The 26,607-nt window shown below is 47.8% G+C and overlaps 1 protein-coding gene across 8 annotated transcripts in view; it reads right to left on the minus strand.

The window, feature by feature from the left end:
- Positions 1 to 26,607, minus strand: part of zmiz1a (zinc finger, MIZ-type containing 1a) — a 457,231-nt gene that overhangs the window by 157,592 nt on the left and 273,032 nt on the right. For all 8 annotated transcript variants that reach the window (XM_070865642.1, XM_070865646.1, XM_070865635.1 and 5 more), the window contains one exon: positions 17,556 to 17,669. In XM_070865642.1, the coding sequence (XP_070721743.1) occupies positions 17,556 to 17,669 (114 nt within the window). The remainder of the gene's footprint in view (positions 1 to 17,555; positions 17,670 to 26,607) is intronic.

Consider the following 26,607-nt stretch of genomic DNA (forward strand, 5'->3'; position numbering starts at 1 on the left):
CGAGGCATCAAAACACTGATGGAAAAAAAAAACAAGTGATTGCGCGACTCTGTCCCTGCCACTGAGGATTTCAAAAAAATATATATTAGGAGCTGGATTTTCCCTATGTTGCTGCCTCTGTTCATACCCCGGAGGGTCGGTAATGGCGGCAGCAATGGTTTCCAGGCAGGCGGCCAGCTCCCCGCCGGGAAGTTAGTTGCCAGTTTTGTGAGGCGCCGGGGAGAGTCGAGCCGGTGTGCAACGCCCCCTCCAAATGCTAATACGGAGCCTAGCACCTTTTTTAGGATGCAAATCGGAAATTGGTTTGCCCGGAACATTGGGCCTGCAGTATGGTGCCTGTATTGGTGGCAATGGATAGCACTCAGGATCCTGTTACTCATGCTCGTATCGATGGTGATGGATAGCACTCAGGATCCTGTTACTCATGCTCGTATCGATGGTGATGGATAGCACTCAGGATCCCGTGAACCGTGCCGGTATCGGTGGCAATGGATAGCGCACAGTACCCCGTTAACTGTGCCCGTATCGAGGGCGATGGATAGCGCTCAGTACCGTTACTCGTGCCCATATCGAGGGCGATCAGCGAACGGAACTTCTCGAAGTTGAACATATTTGCGATCGGCCATGGGATACGACAGGCTATCCTCGCTGGCCACCCTATCGAGAATGATGTGGCTCAAAATATCTTAGTTATTTATTAGTTTAGTGTTTAATTTAATGTTTTGTTTATTTGTCACTAAATGAAAAAGTTATTTTTTTATGACTTATAGCGTGTATTATTTAAATTATAAAAAAACTTTTGAGATTAGCTTTATTTCTGAAACTTTCGCTAATACTACTACATATTAAACTCTGAAAGGGCACCACAATACAAGCTCGCCCACAGTGCCATTTTCCCCAAGACCAGCCCTGGTCCGAGAAATTCAACACCACACCAAGCAATGTACTACTTAGTAAATTGCCACAGAAGCTCAGAGAGCAAGGATCATTTTCTCTTTTAAGAAGGGGAAAATGAGCAGAGAGAGCTGTGTGTGTGTGTGTGTGTGTGTGTGTGTGTGTGTGTGTGTAATGTCTTGTTCCACGGTCTATCTGCTGATTGCCTTGCAAATGGTTAGATCACATTTTGTTGACATGATCACACATCACATGAAAGGGTCTGGCCATCGATGTTTGTACAGAATTAAACAAAACAGATGGGAAACAAAGTCAAATAGAACACCTTTACACGTTGCACAGTAAACGTTACTTAAAAAAAAAGATAGGAGAGGTTGATTGCAGAGGAAATAATATGATCAGGTGGTCAGATAACAATCAACATTTCAAGCTTAGCTTGTTTGACATCATCAACCATGGCATTACTGATTGCAATCACCCATCCTGGATTAAGAATTCATAGGGCCCTGGCACCAAGAACATTCGAGAGTCTCTCCGCAGCCCCCACGCAACTCCCGTTCCCCCCCATCGTCGATCCATTAAAAAGAAAAAGACGTACATTTATATAGCGTCTTTCATGACCACCATGCGTCTCAAGCCGTTTACAGCCAATGAAGTACTTTTGGAGTGTAGCCACTGTTGTAATGTGGGAAACGCAGCAGCCAATTTGCGCACAGCAAGCTCCCACACACAGCAATGTGATAATGACCACGTAATCTGTTTTTGTTATGTTGATTGAAGAATAAATATTGGGCTGGACACCGGGAATAACTCTTCTTCGAAATAGTGCCGTGGGAACTTATACGTCCGCCTGAGAGGGCAGACGGGGCCTCGGTTTAACATCTCATCTGAAAGACGGCACCTCCGACAGTGCAGCACTCCCTCAGCACTGCACTGGGAATGGCAGCCTAGATTTTTGTGCTCAAGTCCCTGGAGTGGGACTTGAACCCAGAGGCGAATGGGCTGCCCACTGAGCCACGGCTGACACTTAAAACATAAATGCGCAGTAAAATACATGAAGAAATGACCCTGCGGAATGTTCACACACTGCGGCAGGATTGTGCTAATTTTTTCTATATTATGGAGATATTTAGTGGGGTTCCCACTTTTAGCTTGTGCTTAAATTGGCTGCTATGTTTTTTTTAATTAATTCATGGGATGTGGGCATCACTGGCAAGGCCGGCATTTATTGCCCATCCCAAATTGCCCTCGAGAAGGTGGTGGTGAGCCGCCTTCTTGAACCGCTGCAGTCCATGTGGTGAAGGTGCTCCCACAGTGCTGTTATACTTCCTTGTAGCTGTTTGGTACAACTAAGCGGCTCGCTAGAGCACTTAGGAAGGCAGTTAAGAGTCAACAACATTGCTGTGGGTCTGGAGTCACATGTAGGCCAGACTGGGTAAGGGCAGCAGATTTCCTTCCCTAAAGGGCATGAGTGAACCAGATGGGTTTTTACAACAATCGGGTAGTTTCATGGTCACTATTACTGACACTAGCTTTTTATTCCAGCTTTATTCAATGAACTGAATTTAAATTCTCCCAGCTGCTGTGGTGAGATTTGAACTCACGACTCCAGATCTTTAGTCGAGGCCTCTGGATTACTGGTCCCGTAACATAACCACTACGCTACCGTACCCATCCGAAAGCGCTTTACAGCCAACGACGTACGAGGTTACCTGTATACCACCAGTAATGACACTTCACAAAGTAATTAATTGGCTGGCCAGAGGAAACAGAAAGGCACTGTGAAACAACAACAACTTGTATTTATATAGCGCCTTTAACTTAGTGAAACGTCCCAAGACGCTTCGGAGGAGTACTGTGCGATAAAAATGTGACACCGAACTGCACAAGTAGAAATTAGCGCAGGTGACTTGTCAAAGAGGTGGGTCTCAAGGAGCGTCTTGAAGGAGGAAAGAGAGGCGGAGAGGTTTAGGGAGGGAGTACCAGAGCTTAGGGCCCAGGCAACAGAAGGCACGGCCACCAATGGTTGAGCGATTATAATCAGGGATGCTCAGGAGGGCAGAATTAGAGGAGTGTAGACATCTCGCGGGGTGGGGGGGAGGTTTGTGGAGCTGGAGGCGATTACAGAGATAAATGCGAGTTCTTTCCTCCTTCTCTGCCAACTTACCCTCCCTCTTTGAGGTGCCCCTTCACTCAATGCCTGAAGCGCTTCTGGCTTGCCAGACCCTAATGTCCCATAAACTCCCTCTTTACCAAACATCTGCTCCATGGGGACGCTTGCTGCTGTCAGAGCAGCCAGATTAGTGCAGAAATATGGAAGATGGCAGCGGACAGATTTAGTGCTCTGTGATTTTTACATTAGACATCGTTTGGACAGCCTCAAGGGCAGGGTCTATATATAAATGGGTTTTCATGGCAATCCCACTTATGAGATTGCAACACTGAGCACGACCTTGGACAATCACAGTGGACTCAATCTGTCCAGCATCACTCATTCTCTAATCAGTCTGTTCTGTCAACGTAACCCTCCACATGTAACGTGTTTCTGTAAACACAAATTCCTCGCTTGCAACCCTGTAATTTTAAGTAACATGGTTTTGTCACGTCGATATTGCTGGTTTTAGAGCGCAGACTCCCAGCACGGAATTCGACCGGCTACTAATGCACAGCACGAGCCTGCAGGCTTGTTCCCCATGACTTCCACCCCATTGTGGACGGCAAACCATACCGAGCAGGCTTACAATGTTGCCAATCCAGCGGGGAAATCACCCGCAATTTACTGATGTATGGCCTCAGTGAGCGAGGAACATCAATCGTATGCCATCCAATACGAGACATATCAGCTGTGGCTCAGTGGGCAGCACTCTCGCCTCCGAGTCAGAAGGTTGTGGGTTCGAGTCCCACTCCAGGGACTTGAGCACATAAATCTGGGCTGATGCTCCCAGAGCAGTGCTGCACTGTCGGAGGTGCCGTCTTTTGGATGAGACATTAAACCGAGGCCCCGTCTGCTCTCTCAGATGGATGTAAAAGATCCCATGGCACTATTTCGAAGAAGAGCAGGGGAGTTATCCCCGGTGTTCTGGGCCAATATTTATCCCTCAATCAACATAACAAAAACAGATTATCTGGGTCATTATCACGTTGCTGTTTGTGGGAGCTTGCTGTGCGCAAATTAGCTGCCATGTTTCCCACATTACAACAGTGACTACACTCCAAAAGCACGTCATTGGCTGTAAAGCGCTTTGAAACGTCCGATGGTTGTGAAAGGCGCTATATAAATGGAAGTCTTTCTTTAAGAAATAGGCTTCCATTTCGATAGCGCCTTTCACCGGACGTCCCAAAGCGTTTTACAGCCAATGAAGTACTTTTGGAGTGCAGTCACCGTTGTAATGTGGGAAAGGCGGACAGCTAATTTGCGCACAGCAAGCTCCCACAAACAGCAATGTGATAATGACCAGATAATTGTGATGTTGATCGAGGGATAAATATTGGCCCCAGGACACCGAGGATAACTTCCCTGCTCTTCTTCAAAATAGTGCCGTGGAATCTTTTACATCCACTTGAGAGATGTAGACGGGGCCTCGGTTTAATGTCTCATCCGAAAGACAATTCAGCACTCCCTCAGTATTGGAGTGTCAGCCTAGGTTTTGGTGCTCCAGTCCCTGGAGTGGGATTTGAACCCACAACCTTCTGACCCAGAGGCGAGTGTGCTACCCTCTGAGCCACAGCCGACACCTAGGTTAATTTTCTTCCCTCCTCTGCTGAAGGCATGGGCTCCACTGCTGGGGTATGGTAACAAAAGGTGGCCTCTGTCTCCCACCCAATTGCAAGCCCCAACAGCGAGCGCCAGCAGGTTATTTGAGGGCCCAATGCTTTCTTGGCACTTCTGCCTTCAAGCAGGTAGACTTGCAGCGAGGATCACTGGATAGCAATCCGGTGGAGACATTGTGGCTCGATTTGTCTTCTCCCACAAACCCACGTCAATCCTAGCACTCTCACAGCCTCCACGCCTAGATTGCTGGTCTGAATGCCGAACCTACCTACAGCCAGGAGAAATGGAGGGAAGTTCACCCCTCGAGGAGGTGCTCAAGTTTTGTGGGGACAAATTTACTACAGCGTGTCAGCGGAGGTTGGACCTCTTGTCAAGTGGCAATGCTGGACTATGATTGTCGCATTAACCCTTCCTCCTGCTTGGGTTCAGAACCGGAGACTGTTCCTTCTGACAATATCAGTCCATGTCTTCACAGTGCAAAGCAATTCACTAAATGCACTCCGACCAGCAACCTCTGCTCTTGGACCCAGGAGCGCAGCAGGCGCATGGGAACACCACTCCCTCCACGTTCCCCTCCAAGTCACACACCATCCTGACTTGGAAATATATCGGCCGTTCCTCCATGGGTTAAAATCCTGTAACTCCCTTTCTAACAACGCTGTGGGAGCACCTTCACCTCATGGATTGCAGCGCCTGCTGCCCACGTCCTTCTCGGGGGTAGAGGTCGTGGGTTTGGGAGGAGATGGAAAAAGGCAAGTTAAGTGGAGTGGCAGTACGAGTAAGCGATGTTCTAATTGGATGGTGGCTCAGGCTCGAGGAGCTGAGTGGCCTACTCCTGTTCCTGTTCCTACGCCCAGTTCAGCGGTTCAAGAAGGCGGCTCACCACCACCTTCTCAAGGTGCAACTGGGGATGGGCAATAAATGCCGGCCTTGCCAGCAATGCCCACATCCCAGGAACGAATAAAAAAATGTGTGGCTCAATATTGTCACGCACAGGCTTGTAGTAACCAAACATTAGGACTTGGGAAAGGTGTGTGGGGGGTGCTGGGTGGGTGTAAGAGAAAGAAAACTCAGGCGGAGTTCATTGCTATCCAATTACCCTCACTGGGCACTGCACATGTGCAAACCTGGGCCAACGATGAGACTGAGCTCTGGCCTAACACATTCTGCCCAACTGCACAGTTGAGTAGCCGGCGAAAACTCCCATGTCTGAGCTTGCCCGTGGGTTGGGCAAAACAGGACCAGTCCATCAGCACCCCTCACAGACACGAGTCATCCGTGCCGTCACAGCGCAGGGGAAGGGGGGGGAAACCTCATCAAAGAACAACAATATCCTCAGGGAAATGATCTTCTGCAAACTGGCAGATGGAGTGCTTGTTACAAGTGCGTCAATAAAAGAAACACAGCCGCTTGCTTTTACATGGTATCAATAAATCTTGGATGGTAGTCTCTGACAAAGAGTTCCGTGATTGACATTTATTGACAGCTCCATGACTGCACCTGGTGCCGGGAAATTGCGGAATGAGTCAGTAACCTCGGAGGTGTCACTGAGCCTTTTGCTGACCAGCCTCTCGCGACAATTCGTTCTGTTTTTTGCCAACTCGTGGCAGATTATTGGCCATGGAGCAGGCGACGTATCAACTTGGCGTAAACAAGGACATTCCAAAGATTCACGGCCCTCGGAGAAGAAATTCCTCCTCATTTCCGTTTTAAATGGGCGACCCCTTATTCTGAAACTATGACCCCCTAGTTGTGGATTCCCTCACGAGGGGAAACATCCTCTCAGCATCTACCGTGTCGCGCTCCCTCAAAATCTTATACATTTCAATCAGATCATCTCTCACTCTTCTAAACTCCAATGAGTGTAGGCCTAACCTGCTCAACCTTTCTTCATAAGTCAACCCCTTCATCTCAGGAATCAACCGAGTGAACCTTCTCTGAACTGCTTCTAATGCAAGTATATCCTTCCTTAAAGAAGGAGACCAGAACTGTACGCAAAACTCCAGGTGTGGTCTCACCAATACCCTGTACAGTAGCAGCAGGATTTCTCGACTTTTATACTCCATGCCCTTTGCAATAAAGGCCAACATTCCATTGGCCTTCCTGATTACTTGCTGCATGATCCTTCTGGTATCACGTCTCCAGGAAGAAACTGGAGATGGTGCAGAGGTAAGGAGCTGATTACGTCAATGCCTTCTCCCCATCATCATCAGTAAGTGACTCTGGTCTCCTGGTCAGAGACAAGTAAAGGGGGAATTTCCTTTGCACCCTCTGTGCAATAAGAGAGGTTTATTTTATAGAAAAACAGTTGATGAATTCGCGTCACATAGTGCGCTGGGGCAATCTCCCTCCAGTGAACGACACGGGTCAGATAAAAAAAGAGCTAACTTAAATCAAGAACTCAGTAGAGAGAGTGGGCTGGATTTTCCGGCCCTTTGCGCTGCGGGTTTGACCCCGGAGCGGTGTGAAAGGTGGCAGTGAGGTCTCCAGCGCCCTGCCGCGATCCTCTGGGCCGGTTTTGCCGTGTCGCGCCGCGCATCAGCACCGACGGGAAGAGCTGCGCCGGTGTGTGCAACGCCTCTGGTTGCGACGCCGGCGCGAGTTTGGACTCTTGCCCGATCCGCCTGCCCGGAAACGCGCCCCGCAGTGACCGCCTGGGAAATCAGTGCGGTCCGGCATAGCCGGCGGCGTGGAGGATGGTAAAGTACTCCGACGGTAAGTGCGAGTGTTTGTTCTTTTAATTTCTTTAGCGATTTGTGATGTGGTGGCCGGGGCAATATTTTGGGGATGTTTTTGTGGGTTTTTTAAGGTCTCCCCCTCCCCCCCCCCCCCACCCAAGGCCTCTCTCGGAGCGCACACAAAGCCCGGCACTTTAGTTCGTGAGTTTCCCATCCTTGCACCACGAGAGGTGTACGCCTCCCTTTGCAGGGCCCAGATTGCGAAAATTCCTTACAAAAGCGCACACTATTCCCCACCGGTAACTTTCCCGCCCCGCCTCAAGTTTTCACCCCGAAAAACAAAAAAGCCGAAAATCTAGCCCTAAAGGTTCAGTGGCAAGTTTAAGGTAAAAGAAGAGAGTTTTCGGGGGTGAAACTGATCACCACTAGTCGCGCGAGATGAGCACAATGCCAGTTGGCAGCCCGTGTTACCCCGTGCCGATTGAAGTCAATGGGAACGATCGGGCGGGGTGTGGAATGGGCAGCTGATTCTCCGCATGCTACTGGCAAAGACCACTTTCACCCCGATAGTGTCCACACTGATACACGATCCCACCCCATTTGTGGTTTCCAGAGAAATCAGGGAGGGCGATATTTCCAGGCTGGGCAACACTTGGGCGACTCCTGCAGAAATGTCAGTTTTCCTGCTTTGGGATAGAATGTCAGGAAGCACTTTGTCACACAAATCTAGAACTCACATCACCCAGAAGCTTTCAAGGTTGGGGTCAATTGGAAATGTCCAAACTGAGATTAATAGATTATATGTTCAGCAAAGGTAGTAAGGATCACGGAACCAAGGCGGGTAGATGGAGTTATGATACAGACCAGACCCTCAAATCTGCCACCAAGCTCATGATCTACAGGGCTTGTAGATCATGTAATACCCGCCCTCCTGTATGGCTCAGAGACATGGACCATGTACAGTAGACACCTCAAGTCGCTGGGGAAATACCATCAACGATGTATCCGCAAGATCCTACAAATCCTCTGGGAGGACAGACGCACCAACATTAGCGTTCTCGGCCAGGCCAACATCCCCAGCATTGAAGTACTGACCACACTTGACCAGCTCTGCTGGGCGGGCCACATTGTCTGCATGTCAGACATGAGACTCCCAAAGCAAGCGCTCTACTCGGAACTCCTTTATAAAAAACGAGCCAAAGGTGGGCAGAGGAAACGATTCAGGGGCACCCTCAAAGCCTCCCTGATAAAGTGCAACATCCCCACCGATACCTGGGAGTCCTTGGCCAAAGACCACCTTAAGTGGAGGAAGTGCATCCGGGAGGGCGCTGAGCTACTCGAGTCTCATCGCCGAGAGCATGCAGAAATCAAACGCAGGCAGCGTAGAGAGTGCGGCAATCCTGACCCACCCACCCCTTACCCTCAACGACTATCTGTCCCACCTGTGACAGGGACTGTGGTTCTCGTATTAGACTGTTCAGCCACCTAAGGACTCATTTTAAGATTGGAAGCAAGTCTTCCTCGATTCCAAAGGACTGCCCATGATGATGGCAGATCAGCCATGATCTAACTGAATGGCAGAACAGGTCCGAGGGGCTGAATGGCCTTCCTTCTGTTCCTAATTATTTAATTAATAAGATTCTTGAATTTTCACAAGAAAAAAAAAGAAAAACTTGCATTTATATAACGCATTTCACAACCTCAGGATGCCTCAAAGCACTTTATAGCCAATGAAGTACTTTTGGAGTGTAGTCAGTCAACACTGTGGGAAATGTGTCAGCCAATTTGCGCACATTGCTATGCCTGCCTTTTCGTGGGATATGTGGAACATTCTTTGTTCCAGTCCTACTCGGGACCCCTCTCTCACCTCTTTTTCTGGTACATTGATGACTATCGGTGCCGTTTCCTGCTCTCGCCCTGAACTAGAAAATTTCATTCACTTTGCATCCAATGTCCACCCTTCCCTCACCTTCACATGGTCCATCTCCGACTCTTCCCTTCCCTTCCTCGACTTCTCCGTCTCCATCTCTGGAGATAGACTTTCGACCAGTATCCACTATAAGCCCACTGACTCCCACAGCTCCCTGGACTACACTTCCTCCCACCCCGCATCCTGCAAGGACTCCATTCCATTCTCCCAGTTTCTCCATCTCCATCGCATCTGCTCTGACGACACCACCTTTCACACTAGTGCCTCTGATAAGTCTTCATTTTTCCTCAACCGAGGATTCCCCTCCGCCGTGGTTAACACGGCCCTCGACCGTGTGCGTTCTATTTCCCACACCTCTGCTCTCACCCCTTCCCCTCCCTCTCAGAACCATGGCAGGGTTCCCCCTGTCCTCACATTTCACCCCACCAGCCTCCACGTTCAACGGATCACCCTCCGCCATTTCCGCCACCTCCAGCGTGATCCCACCACCAAACACATCTTCCCCTCCTCTCCCCTCCCGAAGGGACCGCTCCCTCCGAGAACCCCTGGTCCATTCCGCAGTCACCCCCAGCAGCCCCTCCCTTCCCACGGCACCTTTCTGTGCAAGCGCAGGAGATGCAAAACCTGTCCTTTTACCTCCTCCATCCTCACCGTCTAGGGCCCCAAACACTCCTTCCAGGTGAAACAGCGATTTACTTGTATTTCTTTCAATTTAGGATACTGTAGAGGAGACCAAGCATAGATTGGGTGACCGCTTTGCTGAATACCTCCATTCAGTCCGTAAGTGTGACCCTGAGCTTCCAGTCACTTGTCACTTTAATTCCCCGTTCCATTCCCACTCTGATATCTCCATCCTTGGTCTCCTCCACTGTTCCAATGAAGCTCAATGCAGGCTCGAGGAACAGTACCTCATATTTCGTTTAGGTACTTTACAGCCTTCTGGACTCAACATCGAGTTCAACAATTTCAGAGCATAACCTCTGGCCATCTTTGGCTCCCTTTCCCTCCCCCCCCCAGCTTAGGATTTTTTTCTTCTTCCTTCTCTTTTTATTTTTCTCTTTGTCTATAATGGCAGCTGGTCATTACCACGCCATTCACACCCTATCCAGATTAACCTTTATCTAACCACTATCATTACCATTTCAATTCGGCCCATCATCATTTTTGTCTCTCTAATCTCTCCTGCCTCCACTCTATCACAGACCTTTCCCTTTGTTCTTGCCTCCGCCTGGCTCCGCACCTTGCTTAAAAACTCTCAAACCTAGAATCAATAAACAGCACAGCACAGAAGGAGGCCATTCGGCCCATCCTGCTTGTGCTGTCTCTTTGGTAGAGCTATCCGATTAATCCCACTGCCCTGCTCTTTCCCCGTAGTCCTGTAAATTTCCCCCCTTCATGTATTTGTACAACTCTCTTTTGAATTGAATCTGCTGCCACCACCCTTTCAGGCAGTGCATTCCAGGTCACACCTCGCTGCATAAAAAAATGTTTCCTCATAAGAACATAAGAAAGAGGAACAGGAGTAGGCCGTACGGCCCCTCGAGCCTGCTCCGCCATTTAATACGATCATGGCTGATCTGATCATGGGCTCAGGTCCACTTCCCTGCCCGCTCCCCATAACCCCTATTCTCTTATCAGTTAATTCTCAGCAGCCTTTTCCCACTGCTGCTGTTGTACAAATTGAGCACTACCTTACTGGGAAGAATGGCGCACAATAAAAGGGGGAGGAGTGCAGCTTGTAATGCTACAGCCGTGGTTCAGTGGGCAGCACCCTCGCCTCGGAGTCAGAAGGTTGTGGGTTCAAGTCTCACCCCAGGGACTTGAGGACATAAATCTAAGCTGACACTGCAGCGCAGTGCTGAGGGAGCGCTGCACTGTCGGAGGAGCCATCTTTCATTAAAACCAAGGCCCCGTCTGCTCTCTCAGATGGAAGTAAAAGATCCCACGGCATTAGCTCGAGGAGTTATCCTTGGTGTCCTGGCCAATATTTATTCCTCAATCAAAATCAGATGGTCTGGTCACTAAAGCATTGCTGTTGGTGGGAGTTCGCGGTCTGCAATTGTATAGTGCGTTTCCGATGTTATAACAGTGACTACACTTCAAAAAAATTACGCATTGGCTCATCCTGACGTTGTGAAAGTTGCGATATAAATGCTTTATCATCATCGTCATAGGCAGCCCCTCGAACGAGACTGACTTGCTTCCACACCAAAAGGGATGAGTTCACAGATGTTACAATGAAGGACCCGATGTTCCAGTCCTGGGGTGGAAGGTGCCTGTGCGTGGATTTTTTTAACGTGGGGTGGCCGTTGCACATCAGCCACCACACGGGCTTGACAGAGCGAGGTCTTGGTCCAGTGGCAAGGGTTAACCATTTCTCTTATACAGTGAATGGCGCACAATTAAAATTAGTGAGCATGTGCACATCGCAGTGCTACAGTGGCTAGATACACTTTAACACGAAGGTTAATATCTTTTTGATAGCCCTCGAGTCTCCTGCTCAGATTCTCAGAGAAGGCTGTATTAACTTGTTTGCCAAAAAGCATTATACATCATCGTTGCCGACTGTCTGGGAACATGACACGAAGCAGCATTTTGCTCCGTCTGGCTGCCGTGCTCACGGGCTACCTTGCTTTGACAAGTCAGAGACGTGTCAGTGACCACGTGTGAAAGGGAAAAGAAACTGGGATCAATCTGGATGTTGGCGCTCTCAGCCAGCACTGCCCATTTTCGGTAAATCAATGGCTTATCTTATAAATTACAGCATTTCTACTTTTGCGTTCTATTTACTACACTATAGTAACAGTTCAATGTCACTGCTGAGATCCAACACATTGTTCAGTAACCTAGGGGGAACTATCAAATGATGGGTTCTGTGCACAAAATATCAACTGCAAGATGGTCCCAAAATGCCGACCAGAGCGAGGCCCTGTCATCAGTCGAGGGTGTGTGGTTACAGCACCCAGCACACACTCTGCAGCGGCCCAACATTAACCTACATTTGCCACAAGGGGGCAGATCTGCTTGCTTCCGTGATTGAAAAGGGCTTTCTGTGCAGAGGCTCAGTGAAAGGGAAGCACATATACCTTAGTCAGATGCATGCATCCCAGCCGCTTTCCATTTAAATGCATTCTGAGCAAGTGTAGAACAAGAACAAGGAAGCATGGCTCGGACTTCACATCCAGCAGTGCTCACGCTTTCGATTCGGTTTTCGGTTTCTGGTCTCGGGACAGTCTGAATTGTGCAAAACTTTAATGTACCATGCTTTACAGTTCCCATTAGAGTTTGACAGGGTAGATGTAAAGAAAATGTTTCCACTTGTGGAGGGGGGGGGGGGGGAAAGAGTACAAAACTAGGGGTCATAATAACAAGTCACTAATAAATCCAAGAAAGAAATCAGGAGAAACTTCTTTGCCTCGCCTCTGAGTCAGAAGGTTGTGGGTTCAAGTCCCACTCCAGAGACTTGAGTACATAAATCTAGGCTGACACTCCCAGTACAGTGCTGAGGGAGTGCTGCACTGTCGGAGGTGCCGTCTTTCGGATGAGACCGAGGCCCCGTCAGCTCTCAGGTGGATGTAAAAGATCCCGTGGCACTATTTCGAAGAAGAGCAGGGGGAGTTATCCCTGGTGTCCTGGGCCAATATTTATCCCTCAATCAACATAATAACAAAAACAGATTATCTGGTCATTATCACATTGCTGTTTGTGGGAGCTTGCTTGCGCGTAAATTGGCTGCCGTGTTTCCTACATTACAACAGTGACTACACTCCAAAAGTACTTTATTGGCTGTAAAGCACTTTGGGACGTCCGGTGGTTGTGAAAGGCGCTATATAAATGCAAGTCTTTCTTTTCACTCATGAATAGTGAAGATCGCCCAACTTGACAGGGTAGCATCTAACCTGGCACTGCCTTCAGCAGAGGGTGAAATAGGAGAGAACATTAAAAAAAATCAGACTTACACCAATATTGTAAACAGGCCTTAACCCAATGCAAAGGACATTGGGAAAGTGGGTGGGAGCTTAAGGAGATGGTGACTAAAAAGCAAAAGGAGATCAGAAGCCTTCACCAGTATTCAGAACACCCTAATACAGCTGTAAACACCAGTCACCACAGCGCTGTGTAAAATACAGAAGAGTAGAAGCTTAATTAATTTCTCTAAGATACATATATTTGCAATGCATGCTGCAGTGCTTTTAAATATTTACATGTTCTGCACCATTCTCTTATCCCACTCATTAATAGTGAACTGCACGGAGACCTTTTACAGTGCTAATGTCATAATGATGCCAAGAGGCTAAATGGGTTTTAATTTGCCTCCCAAACGCAATAAAGCTCAAAACTAATCTGTTTCCAAGGGCTGCGGAGAGGGTCAGAGGAAATAAAAGGGTACGGAATCTGTAATTAAAATACCCTGGCATTGGGTGGGTGACTTACAATCTTTGTACCATCTGAAGCCTCACGCTCAGTTTTAGTGTAAAATAACGAGAGTTGCCATTTTTTTCCACGAAATACTACTGTCCCATGATCACAACAACAACTTGCATTTATATCGCGCCTTTAATGTAGAAAATGTCCCAATTATTTCAGACAAGAGTTGAGGGAACACATACAGAGTCATGAAGGGGCGAGTGAAGGCTTGGTTGAAGAAGCTTCTATTGGCTGAGAGATGGAAGGGTTGAGGGAGTGAGGGAGGGAGAAAGGAACAGAAGAATCGAAGGAGGGAAGAAAAGGACTTGTATTTATATAGGACCTTTCGTGTTCTCGTGATGTCCCAAAGTATGTTACAACTAGTTAACTACTTCTAAAGTCATGAGAACAGAAGAATTATGAGCAGGAGTAGACCATTTGGCCCCTCGAGCCTGCTCCGCCATTCAATATCATGGCTGATCTGATCCTGGCCTCAACTCCACTTCCCTGCCTGCTCCCCATAACCCTTGACTCCCTAATCATTCAAAAATCTGTCCATCACCACTTTAAATATATTCAATGACCCAGCCTCCACAGCTCTCTGGGGTGGAGAATTCCAAAGATTCACAACCCTCACAAAAGAAATTCCTCCTCATTTCCGTCTTAAATGGGCGACCCCTTATTCTCAAACTATGCCCCCTGGTTCTAGTTTCCCCCACGAGGGGAATCATCCTCTCTGCATCGACCCTGTAAAGCCCCCTCAGAATCTTATACATTTCATGTTAGGTTCATATCCAGCCTCGACTGGTGGGTTGAGCAAGTTCTCTGGCTGGTGGCTGCAACCATCCTATGTGAAATGGGTTTGGTCACACTCAATCCTGGTCCAGAGCTACAAGGGTTAAATTATGAGGTTGCACAGATTAGGCTGGTGGTCCATTGAATATAGAAGATTAAGGGGTGATGTAATTGTGGTGTTTATGATGATTAAGGCTATATGATAGGGTTGACAGAGAGAAACTATTGTCTCTGGGTGGGGGGAGTCCAGAACAAGGGGACATCACCTTAAAATTAGAGCCAGGCCGTTCAGGGCTGATGTCAGGAAGCACTTCTTCACACAAAGGGTCGTGGAATTCTGGAACTCTCGCCCCTAAAAAGTTGTTGAGGTTGGAGGAGGTCAATTGAAAATGTCAAAACTGAGATTGATAAGATTTTTGTTAGGCAAGGGTATTAAGGGTCACGGAACCAAGGTGGGTTGATGGAGTTAAGATATAGATCAGCTAGGATCTAACTGAATGGCGGAACAGGCTCGAGGAGCTGAATGACCTCCTCCCGTTCAATTATTTAATCCCTCAATCAACAACAAGAAGAAAAAAACAATTATCTGGTCATTATCACATAGCTGTTTGTGGGAGCTTGCTGTGCACAAGTCGGCTGCCGGGTTTCCCATTACAACAGCGACTACACTCCAAAAAAGTACTTCATTGGCGGTGAAGCGCTTCGAGATGTGCGGTGGTTGTGAAAGGCGTTAAATAAATGCCAGTCTTTGTTTTCTTTATCAGTGCGGGAAGGTGGAGCTGAGGCAAAAGATCTCGTTAAATGGCGGAGCAGGCTCGAGGGGCCGAATGGCCGGCTCCTGCTCCTGGTTCCTAAGTTTTTATAATGAGGGGAATAAAATGTAGCTGGTTTTCAAGTGAGACACATCTAGTGGGCATGCATTGGCTGCACAAAACGGCCTGAGTGGATTGGACTGGTGATTGGCATGAGTAAAGGGTTCCGATATCGTTGATCAAGCACTCGGGCCTCATTCTTGGAAGTGCAGCATTCTCAAATCCCTCAAGGGGCTTGCAGCCCCCTCGTTACCGTTAACTCTCCACGCATTAAAAGGCAAAGAAACGTGGCTCCCGGCAGCGAATACAGGTACAGCGTCGAGAATCCGGAACCCTCGGGACCGAGGCCATTCCGGAATACGGACTTTTGATCATCTTTCTGACGTCATGAATCCAGAAACACTCGGGTATTTCCGAATTTCGGAACGTCAGAAATGGGTGGGTGGGGGGGGGGGGGATCCGGTCCCCGCCGAGTTGTCGTCGATGAGGTCGCCGGGTGGGCCCCGTCGCTGAGGTGGTGTTCAGGCGGGCTGGCGAGGAAGTCCCGAGGTAAGGGCAGCGGTGGCGAGCGGAGTGAGGTGAGGGGCGGTGAGGTGAGGCCCGAGGTCGGTGGGTCCGGATTCCGGAACATTTTACGGATTCCAGATTCCGTAACTCCGGATTTTCGACGCTGCACCTGTAACTGACCCTGCAATACAGTCCAACGCTTCAGTGGAGTCTGCACCTCATAAATACATTGCTCGAAAGGTGCAGCTGTCAAGGAACGAGGTGCAACGGAGCCAGGAGGAAAAGTCAGAGTCTAGTTTTGTCCCAGGTTTGAGTCAGAAAACCCACCACACGCCGAAGGAGTTAAGCGGGACATTCCCTCATCCTTCGCGGCAGAATAACTTACCATTCAGTGCACTGTCAGGCAGCAGCTGTCTCCCCCGCAAGACTTTGGCAGCGGAAACGAGAGACGTTTAAAAACGGAACCGCCTCTATGTTGCTGGTGTAAACACCTCAACGACAGACGGTGTGTGCAGCGGCAGAAATAGATTACCCGGCTCCTTATCACATCTCTCAGAAACATTTCAAATTGCTTTACACACACAATGAATTATGATGAACTACAGTGTCTGTTATGTAGGCAAACACAGCAGCCACTGTACACACAGCAAGGCCACACAAACATCACTGAGATGAAATACCAATAAATCTGTACTTTTTTGGAGTTTTGGTTGAGAGACGATAGTTGGCCTGGGTATCAGAACGTCCTGCTTTTCTTTGAATGCTGCTACGGCATCCTTAAGTCCACGGATTGCAATACAGATGGCAATATAATATATTGGACATGAAGGGAATCAAGGGATAAGGGGATAGTTCAGCTTGGGTCTAACTGAATGGCAGAACAGGCTCGAGGAGCTGAATGGCCTCCATCCGTTCCATTATTTATTCCTCAATCAACATTAAAAAAAATTATCGGGTCATTATCACATTGCTGTTTGTGGGAGCTTGCTGTGCACAAGTCAGCTGGCTACGTTTCCCACATTACAACAGTTACTACACTCAAAGTACTTCATTGGCGGTGAAGCGCTTTGAGACCTCTGGTGGTTGTGAAAGGCGCTAAATAAATGGCAGTCTTTGTTTTCTTTATAGTGCGGGAAGGTGGAGTTGAGGCAAAAGATCAGCCATGATCTCATTAAATGGCGGAGCAGGCTCGAGGGGCCGAATGGCCGACTCCTGCTCCTGGTTCCTAGGTGTTTATAATGAGGGGAATAAAATGTAGCTGGTCTTCAAGTGAGACACATCAATAATAAAAACACGAGCAGTACCTTGTAAATAATCCTCGCTTTCAAGAAGTTAAAGTATCACCGCCTTGAAGATAAACATTTAAGATTTAAGACACTGCATTTTCTATCTCACTTTCATACTGTAACCTATCTACTAATTTACTGGAAGCAAGCAAGCCTCTGGTAATGGGTGTTACTGCTCACAACTTCCTGTTTGGCAATCGCGGCAGTGATCGTTGGTGACCACAACAGGTGAAAAGGGGTCACTTCTGTCTAATGACGATGACCCATGAACTGGCAAGGATCAGTGACCTTTGCAGTGTACTCTAGTCGGGGAGTTGAAACAGCCAGCTATCAAAAGAAGCACAATGCACGGTGCCCTGGATGTTGCTTTAACCTGTTATCGTCGGGGGGGTGGGGTGGGGTGGGGGGGGAAACGACAGGAGCCTTGTTACACAACAACAGCAAGAAGATATCTGTCACACTGCGCCAACATACCGTCAAACAGCCCATCAGACTCTGCTCAAAAGGGCGTTGAAATGCGCGCGGATCCCCACACCAGTCAAGGAGCTCGGTGGCAGCCGTCTGGAAGTTTGCAGGGTTCTGTAAGTGCTGCAACAAGGAGAGAGAGAGAAATTCAGTTTACCGGGTGGAGAGTGAAAATAACGTTTACAACAGTAGTCCATGCCAGATCAATCAGAAGCGCACCGCCGCACAGCTCCAGCGAGCCGCCATGCAGCCCATTGGAAACTTTACGGTCCCTCAAGGTGGTTGTGCCATCTCAGTCCCCAGCTTACATCGTGAGCAGGTGAGAGCTCGAGGAGGGCAAAGATTCCCGGCAGGCAGGAATGGTGACATTTTAAATGTAGTGCCTGCCCTCTGCTGAACATTTCTTCTGGGTTTTGCTACAATCAGCCTTTGCACCTGCAGATTGGAGCAGCAAAATCAGCCAGGTTGTTATCTGGTCACAACTTTTGGAAAGGGTGTGCGTGCGTGCATGTATATGTGTGTGGGTATACGCGAGCGTGAGTGTGTGTGTGTGTGTGTGTGTGTGAATGTATATATGTATGAGTGTGTGCATATATATATATATATATATTATATGTGTGTGTATGTATGTGTGCACACACACAGGCATATAAACACACACACACACACATAAACACACACACACACACACACACACATACACACACACACACACATAAACACACACACAGAACCTGGGAGCGTGACACCAAACCCTCGTAACACGAGAATAGAAGGGCACGAGAAAAACTGACAAAATAAAACGCTAACTTTTTCCTTGTCGTTACACAATGAAACCCTGCAGGGCTGGTCAATCATTGCACTAACACAGGATGCACGAATCTCTGCCCAGCCCCAATCGGCAAGTTTGCAATCTCAACATCTAATTCAGAGCTATCTTCAAAGTTTCTGTGACAAGTTATGTTAAAACCCGTAATTGTACCGTTCTAAAATGTCACGTGTACCCGTTACCCGCAGTAAACACAGAGCGTTCTGGCTGCCCCGTCCAATGCCCTGCAGTTGGCAAAGATTGTTAGGTTTTCCAACAAGTGGATTGAGATAAAGGCTCCTTTGTGCGATCAGCTTACTGATGACTACAATGGAACATTAACCTCCATCGTGATTCTGAGAACACGGTGTTCCTTACAGATAAGGGGCAGGGAAATCAGTATCGCTGTAGGTTTACCACGCCAAAATCCGACGTTGGGAAGAAGAGGATTCCCAATGACTGCCCCAAAAGTTTTTCCATTGGAAAAAGAACTTAACATACACATCACAGGAAAGATGTGATTGCACTGGAGAGGGTACAGAGGAGATTTACAAGGATATTGCCTGGACTGGACAATTTTAGCTATGAGGAAAGATTGGGTAGGCTGGGGTTGTTTTCTTTGGAACAGAGGAGGTTGAGGGGAGAACTTATTGAGGTGTATAAAATTATGAGGGGCCTGGATAGAGTGGATAGGAAGGACCTATTTCCCTTAGCAGAGGGGTCAACGACCAGGGGGCATAGATTTAATTGGTAGGGGGTTTAGAGGGGATTTGAGGGGAATTTCTTTCACCCAGAGTGTGTTGGGGGTCTGGAACTCACTGACTGAAAGGGTGTTTGAAGCAGAAACCCTCCTCGCATTTAAAAAGTACTTGGATGTACACTTGCCGTAACCTACAGGGCTACGGACAAAGAGCTGGAAAGTGGGATTAGGTTGGATAACTCTTGGTCGGCCGGCACAGACACAATGGGCCGAATGGCCTCCTTCTGTGCTGTAAGTTTCTATGATTCTGCGATTGAACATGAAGGGGTGTGGGACCAAACCTCCTGAAATGCAGTGTGTGCCCCGTGGCCCTGCATTTCTGTTCAAAATTAAACTCTCGACCTACTGAAAATTAATAGAAGCAGGTTGAAGGTGACAGGACAAATTGAGAAGGCCATTAATAAAAACATAAGGAAGCCGTGGTTTTATAAATAGAGGCACAGAGTTCAAAAGCAAGAAAGTTATGCTAAGCCTTTATAAACTTGGTCATACCCCATGCTGGAGTATTATGTCCAATTCTGGGCACCACACTTTAGGAAGGATGTGAAGGTCTTAGAGAGGATGCAGAAAATTTTGACCAGAATGGTTCCAGGGATGAGGGACTTCAGTTACGTGGATAGACTGGAGAAGCTGGGGTTGCTCTCCTTAGAGCAGAGAAGGTTAAGGAGAGATTTTAATAGATGTGTTCAAAATTATGAGGGGTTTTGACAGAGTAAATAAGGAGAAACTGTTTCGAGTGGCTGAAGGGTCGGTAACCAGAGGACGCAGATTTAAAATAATTGGCAAAAGAACCAGAGGGAAGGTGAGAACGATTTTTTTTGAACACAAGATGATCTGTAATACACTGCCTGAAAGTGTGGTGGAAGCAGATTCAATAGTAACTTTCAAAAGGGAACTGGATGAATACTTGAAAAGGAAAGAAATTGCAAGGTTAAGGAATGAGCAGCAGGGGGAGTGGGACTAATTGGATCACTCTTTCAAAGAACCGGCACAGGCATGATGGCCTGAATGGCCTTCTTCTATGGTATGATTCCCGGCTTATACTCAAATGCAAAACATATTCGGGGGAGAGGGGGGGGGGGGGCGAGTTCCTCTGTGCTTTCTGAGTGATGAATGGGTTTCTGATTTCATTACACAGTGCAGAGCACATCTTATTCTTTCTGGATTTCTTAATTTTCCCCAGAGAACAATATTGATATGTAAGGCTCGAGTGGAACACAGATGCGGGCATGGACTGGTTGGGTCGAATGGACAGTTTCTGAGCAGCATACTCTGTGTACTCCTTGTATATGCATGCACTTTCCGGTTATCACGGATCTTGGTAACGCTTTGGTACCAATCTTCAATATTGAAGCTGCCCGGGTAAATATTTAGAATGGAAAGTGTGTGTGTGAACGTTTACAATCTTGAGTATAATATTATTATATATAAATATAAATAAATGGCGTTCATCGACTGAGCATGGCCAACGTCAAATGTTCCATGGTTGCACTGAGAACATTTATAATTTTTTAAAAACCGTTTTCTAGACGTTATGTGGTAAAACTTAGCATTTATTTTGGAAGCTGTAGAGCAGATTGAAGTATGATATTATTATTTCATCACTTTGTTCTGTTTGGTTCCAATGAGGTTAGATATCTGAGCGAAGCACTTCAATAACCGCAGCTAGCTGATGGATTGGGTTCCCCTTCTGGCTTCGAACCTTTTATTATTTCTTGCTGTGTGCCGCAGATAACTATCCTTTTTAAAACAACTGTCTGTTTTGATGCACTGCTCTTCTCTTTAATCCTCCCCTCTCGCCCATCCGAGGCCGCCCGCTCGTCCCTCTGAAGATTATTCTTGTAACCTACGGCGATGTCTTGACAAACACCCGAGCACTCACCTTCATCGCACCGCCAACCAAGGTCTCTGACCTCAAGGCTAAGGTTACACAGCCTTCTCACTGAATCTAATCCTGACTATATTTGCTGCTGACACTCCAGTGCAGTGCTGAGGGAGCGCTGCACTGTCGGAGGTGCCGTCTTTTGGATGAGACGTTAAACCGAGGCTCCTTCTGCTCTCTCAGGTGGATGTAAAAGATCCCATGGCACTATTTTGAAAAAGACCAGGGGGAGTTCTCCCCGATGTCCTGGGCCAATATTTATCCCTCAATCTGGTCATTATCACGTTGCTGTTGGTGGGAGCTTACTGTGCGTAAACTGGCTACTGCGTTTCCCATAGTACAACAGTGACTACACTCCGAAAGTACTTCATTGGCTGTAAAGCGCTTTGAAACATCCGGTGGTCGTGAAGGGCGCTATATAAATGCAAATCTTTTTTTTCTTTTTCTAGGGAGGAAGATGCTGGCCCCGACTTGGGGCCTCCCCACAGTGGCACAGCTGAGATTCGGAGCTTGGAATGTGTGAGGGACTGTCGGGATGAACTGATCTGCTACCGGCCAATTGCACAATGTGTTGGGTTTTCAACACACTACAACACCCACCCACCTGGCCACCGCTGAAGTAGCACAGTCCTTGAAAGGACGTCAGAGACTGAATTTGGTTCCTTTCTGGTCAGTCTGTCTCACGTCCAGCATGGGCAATGTACTGACCAAGGGAGACATCAGGGGAGATTAATATTTTATATATGGTCGAAAATGTGAAGCGTGTCCCGAAGCAGATCTTTTATGGCACGTTGACAACTGGGTAGTATTTAAAAGAAAGACTTGCATTTATATAGAGCCTTTCACGACCACCGGACGTCTCAAAGCGCTTCACACCAATGAAGTACTTTTGGAGAGTAGTCACTGTTGTAATGTGGGAAACGTGGCAGTCAATTTGCGCACAGCAAGCTCCCACAAACAGCAATATGATAATGACCAGACAATCTGTTTTTGTTATGTTGATTGAGGGATAAATATTGGCCAGGACACCGGGGATAATTCCTCCTGCTCTTCTTCAAAATAGTGTTGTGAGATCTTTTACGCCCACCTGAGAGCGCAGACTGGGCCTCGGTTTAACGTCTCATCTGAAAGACTGCACCTCCGACAGTGCAGCACTCCCTCAGCAGTGGTCAGCGAAACAGTGCCAAACAGATGTCCATAAGCGGGAACAACTTGCTCAAGATACGAATGCATGCTGAAGAACCATCCACGTAGATGCCTCCTACTGTGAGGCCTGTCATATTGCTGATGCTGTGTGTTATCGCCGGTTGGGGAGGTCACACCTGAAAGGTCAAGATCCCCAACCTGCTGTGACTGGGAGCTACCGGTCGCTCATTCCGACCAACAATCGGCCTCATCAGTCATGAGAATTAGGAGCAGGAATATACTTGCATTGGAGGCTGCTCAGAGAAGGTTCACTCGGTTGATTCCAGAGGTGAAGGGGTTGACTTATGAAGAAAGGTTGAGCAGGTTGGGCCTATACTCACTGAAGTTCAGAAGAATGAGAGGTGATCTCATTGAAACATATAAGACAATGAGGGGGCTCAACAAGGTGGATGCAGAGAGGATATTTCCACTCATAGGGGAAACTAAAACTAGGGGACATAGTCTCAGAATAAGGGGCCGTCCATTTTAAACTGAGATGAGGAGGAATTTCTTCTCTGAGGGTTGCAAATCAGTGGAATTCTCTACCCCAGAGAGCTATGGAGGCTGTGTCACTGAATATATTTAAGGTGGAGATAGACAGATTTTTGAACGATAAGGGAGTAAAGGGTTCTGGGGAGCGGGCAGGGAAGTGGAGCTGAGTCCATGATCAGATCAGCCATGATCTTATTGAATGGTGGAGCAGGCTCGAGGGGCCAAATGGCCAACTCCTGCTCCTATTTCTTATGTTCTTATGAGTAGGCCATTCAGCCCATCGAGCCTGCTCCGCCATTCAATATCATGGCTGATCTTCTACCTCAACTCCACTTTCCCGCCCGATCCCCACATCCCTCGATTCCCTTAATGTGCAAAAAATCTATCTCAGTCTTGAATATACTCAATGACTAAGCATGCACAGCCCTCTGGGGTAGAGAACTGCAAAGATTCACCACCCTGAGTGAAGGTGGTCACCAAAGAACTCTGCAGAAGATGAGATAATTATCTGGCTGTCTTCTTTGGACGAACGACGTTAGTATATTGTGTTTATCTTAAAGGATTATAAGTGGTTACAGTACAGTAATCCGTGTGCTTGTGGAATTTGGCACCGTCCCACACTGAAGATGGCATCAGTTATGGCACGTATGGCAGGCGTTGTGAAGTGGTGCCCGGCTGTTATCATGCCACACGACCAGAGGGGCCCCAGTGACATTGCTAGATTATTGCTGCTGCAAGACTGGGACATGACGTAACCCTGATATAATGAAGAGGCTGCAGTCTCGAATTCTATACCTGCTGCACACAGGCAATTAGCGTTTGTTTGTCACCCAACAATCCCTCCCAACAGCAAAGCAAACCAGCAGCAGGGCAGGGGAGTTATAATGAACACAAATGCCTGATTCCAGCGCGAGGATTCGAACCCAAGCTGGCTCATCCAATTCCAAAAATTGACGCGTGCCAATTTGTTATTTTTTTTTTTTTAAATTGCATTAACATGTTTATGTTGTGAGAGGCGAAAAAAAATAATGAGTTCAGCACAACTGAAGCTGCAGCATTTCTGGCACAGCTTGGGATCGGTGTGGTCTAATCGACATTGCACGCTGTGTGTTTAGCTGACCTTCCATCTATGCAGCATCTGCTACATTCACAACAACAAATAAGATAAGCAGGGGCAGGTTGAAATTTAAGATTAAATGTACTTTGAGTTGCTCCGACTCAACAAAATTGACTAAATTATCCCTGTTGGTCAAGGTGGGGAATTTGCTCCTGAATTTTAATCCTAATGCTTGATTTTGAATCTCCACCTCCCCTCCCTTCCTCCCCTCGCTCGTTTTCAGGCTGCTGCATCTTAACAGGGCTGGAGCTTTATACAGAGACAATTCCCTCTCTTGGGGACCAGCTAAAATTAATGTCAGCTGCCTGCTGCCTCTCCAGCAATGACATAGTGGAGCTTCTGTAGCATGGCTAATTCCTTTGGATCAGCAAAGCCGAGTGCAAATAAAAATCCTGCAACCACGCCAGCCGTCTCGAGTGCAAAAACAAAAATTCAAATAAAGAATTATCCACAAGCATCCACAGATACCGCGGATGCTTCGCGGTAATGAGGCGGTCTGTTTGGAAGAACATTTAATCAGCGAGCAAGGTCACACTCCATACATTCTGCATGGTTTGCCTAATGCGAACAAATGGATAAGCAGCGGTTGCATGTGACTTGGGTGTTCCGAGCGAGAGACAATCCTCGGGTAATATTATGCACATGTTATTCCCAGGTTCAACGGCAACAGCTCCGTGTGTTGCCGCAGAGTGCAAGATGTGAATTGCTACTCAGTCTGAGCTGGTTAACACGACCCAATGAACGGCAAAATATCGATGTATGAAGCAAGAACGCACACAGCCTTGTCCGCTGGCTGGACCTTCCAGCCAACACTCAGCAATATTGCAGGAGGCCAGAGAAAGATTCTCCATTAATTCTCCTCAAGCCTGTTTACTTTGCATGACTACATCACTTCACTCACAGTGAACCTGGGCCATTGCTTGTACATCAACGTAAATACAACTCCCTTCACTGGAGCCAAATAAAAAAACAACATTACAGGGCACTGGGTGGCAATGTGCTCTGCAATGCTGCTCTCCATAACCTCAGGCCTGGGTCTGCAGCAAGCCCAGGCCATTGGAAAAAGTCCTTTACGACCTGTAAAGGTTCCATGTGACGTGAGTTTGGGCAGTAACAATACCACTCTTAGATAGTGAACATCCACAGCAACAAACTGCCCCAAAGTACGCAATCTCACTCAGAGAGCACACCATGACTGGTGCAGTAGGTCCAATGTTGCAGTGGTGCAGTAAGGGTAATAGTTCCACAGTGTTTCATAGTTCGGTGTGGTGAAGGTGCTCCCACAGTGCTGTTAGGGAGGGAGTTCCAGGATTTTGGCCTCGTGACGATGAAGGAACGTCGATATATTTCCAAGTCAGGATGGTGTGTAACTTAGAGGGGAACTTGCAGGTGATGGTGTTCCCATGCGGCTGTCTGGTTGTGGTAGTTGGAGGTCAATAATCGCAGCCTCAGGACATCGCTGCAGGAGTTCCTCAGGGCAGTGTCCGAGGCCCAATGATCCTCAGCTGTTTCATCAATGACCTTCCCTCCAACATAAGGTCAGAAGCAGGGATGTTCAGCACAATGTCAGTGCCATTTGCAATTCCTCAGAAAATGGAGCCGTCTGTGCCCGCGTGCAGCAAAACCTGGACCACATTCAGGCTTGGGGCGATAACTGGCAAGTAACATTCGCACCACACAAATGCCAGGCAATGACTATCTCCCACAAGCGAGAGTTTAACCACCGCCCCTTGACATTCAACGGCATTACCATCAACAAATCCCCATCAACATCCTGGGGTCACCATTGACCACAAACTTAACTGGACCAGCCACATAAATACTGTGGCCACAAGAGCAGGTCAGAGGCTGGGTATTCTGAGATGAGTATCTCACCTCCTGACTCCCCAAAGCCTTTCCACCATCTACGAGGCACAAATCAGGAGTGTGATGGAACACTCGCCACTTACTTGGATGAGTGCAGCTCCAACAACACTCAAGAAGCTCGACACCATCCAGGACAAAGCAGCCCCCTTGTTTGGTACCCCATCCACCACCTTAAACATTCACTCCCTCCACCACCGGCGCACCGTGGCTGCAGTGTGTACCATCTGCAGGATGCACTGCAGCAACTCGCCAAGGCTTCTTCGGCAGCACCTCCCAAACCCGCGACCTCTACCACCTAGAAGGACAAGGGCAGCAAGCACATGGGAACACCACCACCTCCACGTTCCCCTCCCAGTCACACACCACCCTGGCTTGGAAATATATCGGTCGTTCCTTCATCATCGCTGGGTCAACATCCTAACACCCTCCCTAACAGCACTGTGGGAGCATCTTCACCACACGGACTGCAGCGGTTCAAGAAGGCGGCTCACCACCACCTTCTCAAGGGCAATTAGGGATGGGCAATAGCCGTCCTTGCCAATGACACCCACATCCCATGAACGAATAAATGAAAATTTACAGCATAGAAACAGCCCATTTGGCCCTTGCCAGTATTTATGCTCCACATGAGCCTCCTCTTCATCTCACCCCATCAACATATCCCTCTATTCCTTTCGCACTCATGTGCTTATCCAGCTTCCCCTTAAATGCGAGTGTCACATTCTCACCACTCTGTGCAAAGAGGTTTGCTCTCATTAGGCTGGGTTTGAGACACATTATGGCTGAATAGCATATAAACAACTTTCCTTTTAAATTTGTACTTCCGACAGAATTCTCCACTTGCTAAGTTACCAAATTGATGCTGCGATATCAGGGTAAGACACCAAGAGGAAGCTGGAGGCACCTGCCCACAGGGAGAGCCAGTTACCTCAAGGTGGCCTTTTCTACCTC

Source organism: Pristiophorus japonicus, chromosome 22 (genome assembly GCF_044704955.1).
Source record: "Pristiophorus japonicus isolate sPriJap1 chromosome 22, sPriJap1.hap1, whole genome shotgun sequence".
NCBI lineage: Eukaryota > Metazoa > Chordata > Chondrichthyes > Pristiophoridae > Pristiophorus > Pristiophorus japonicus.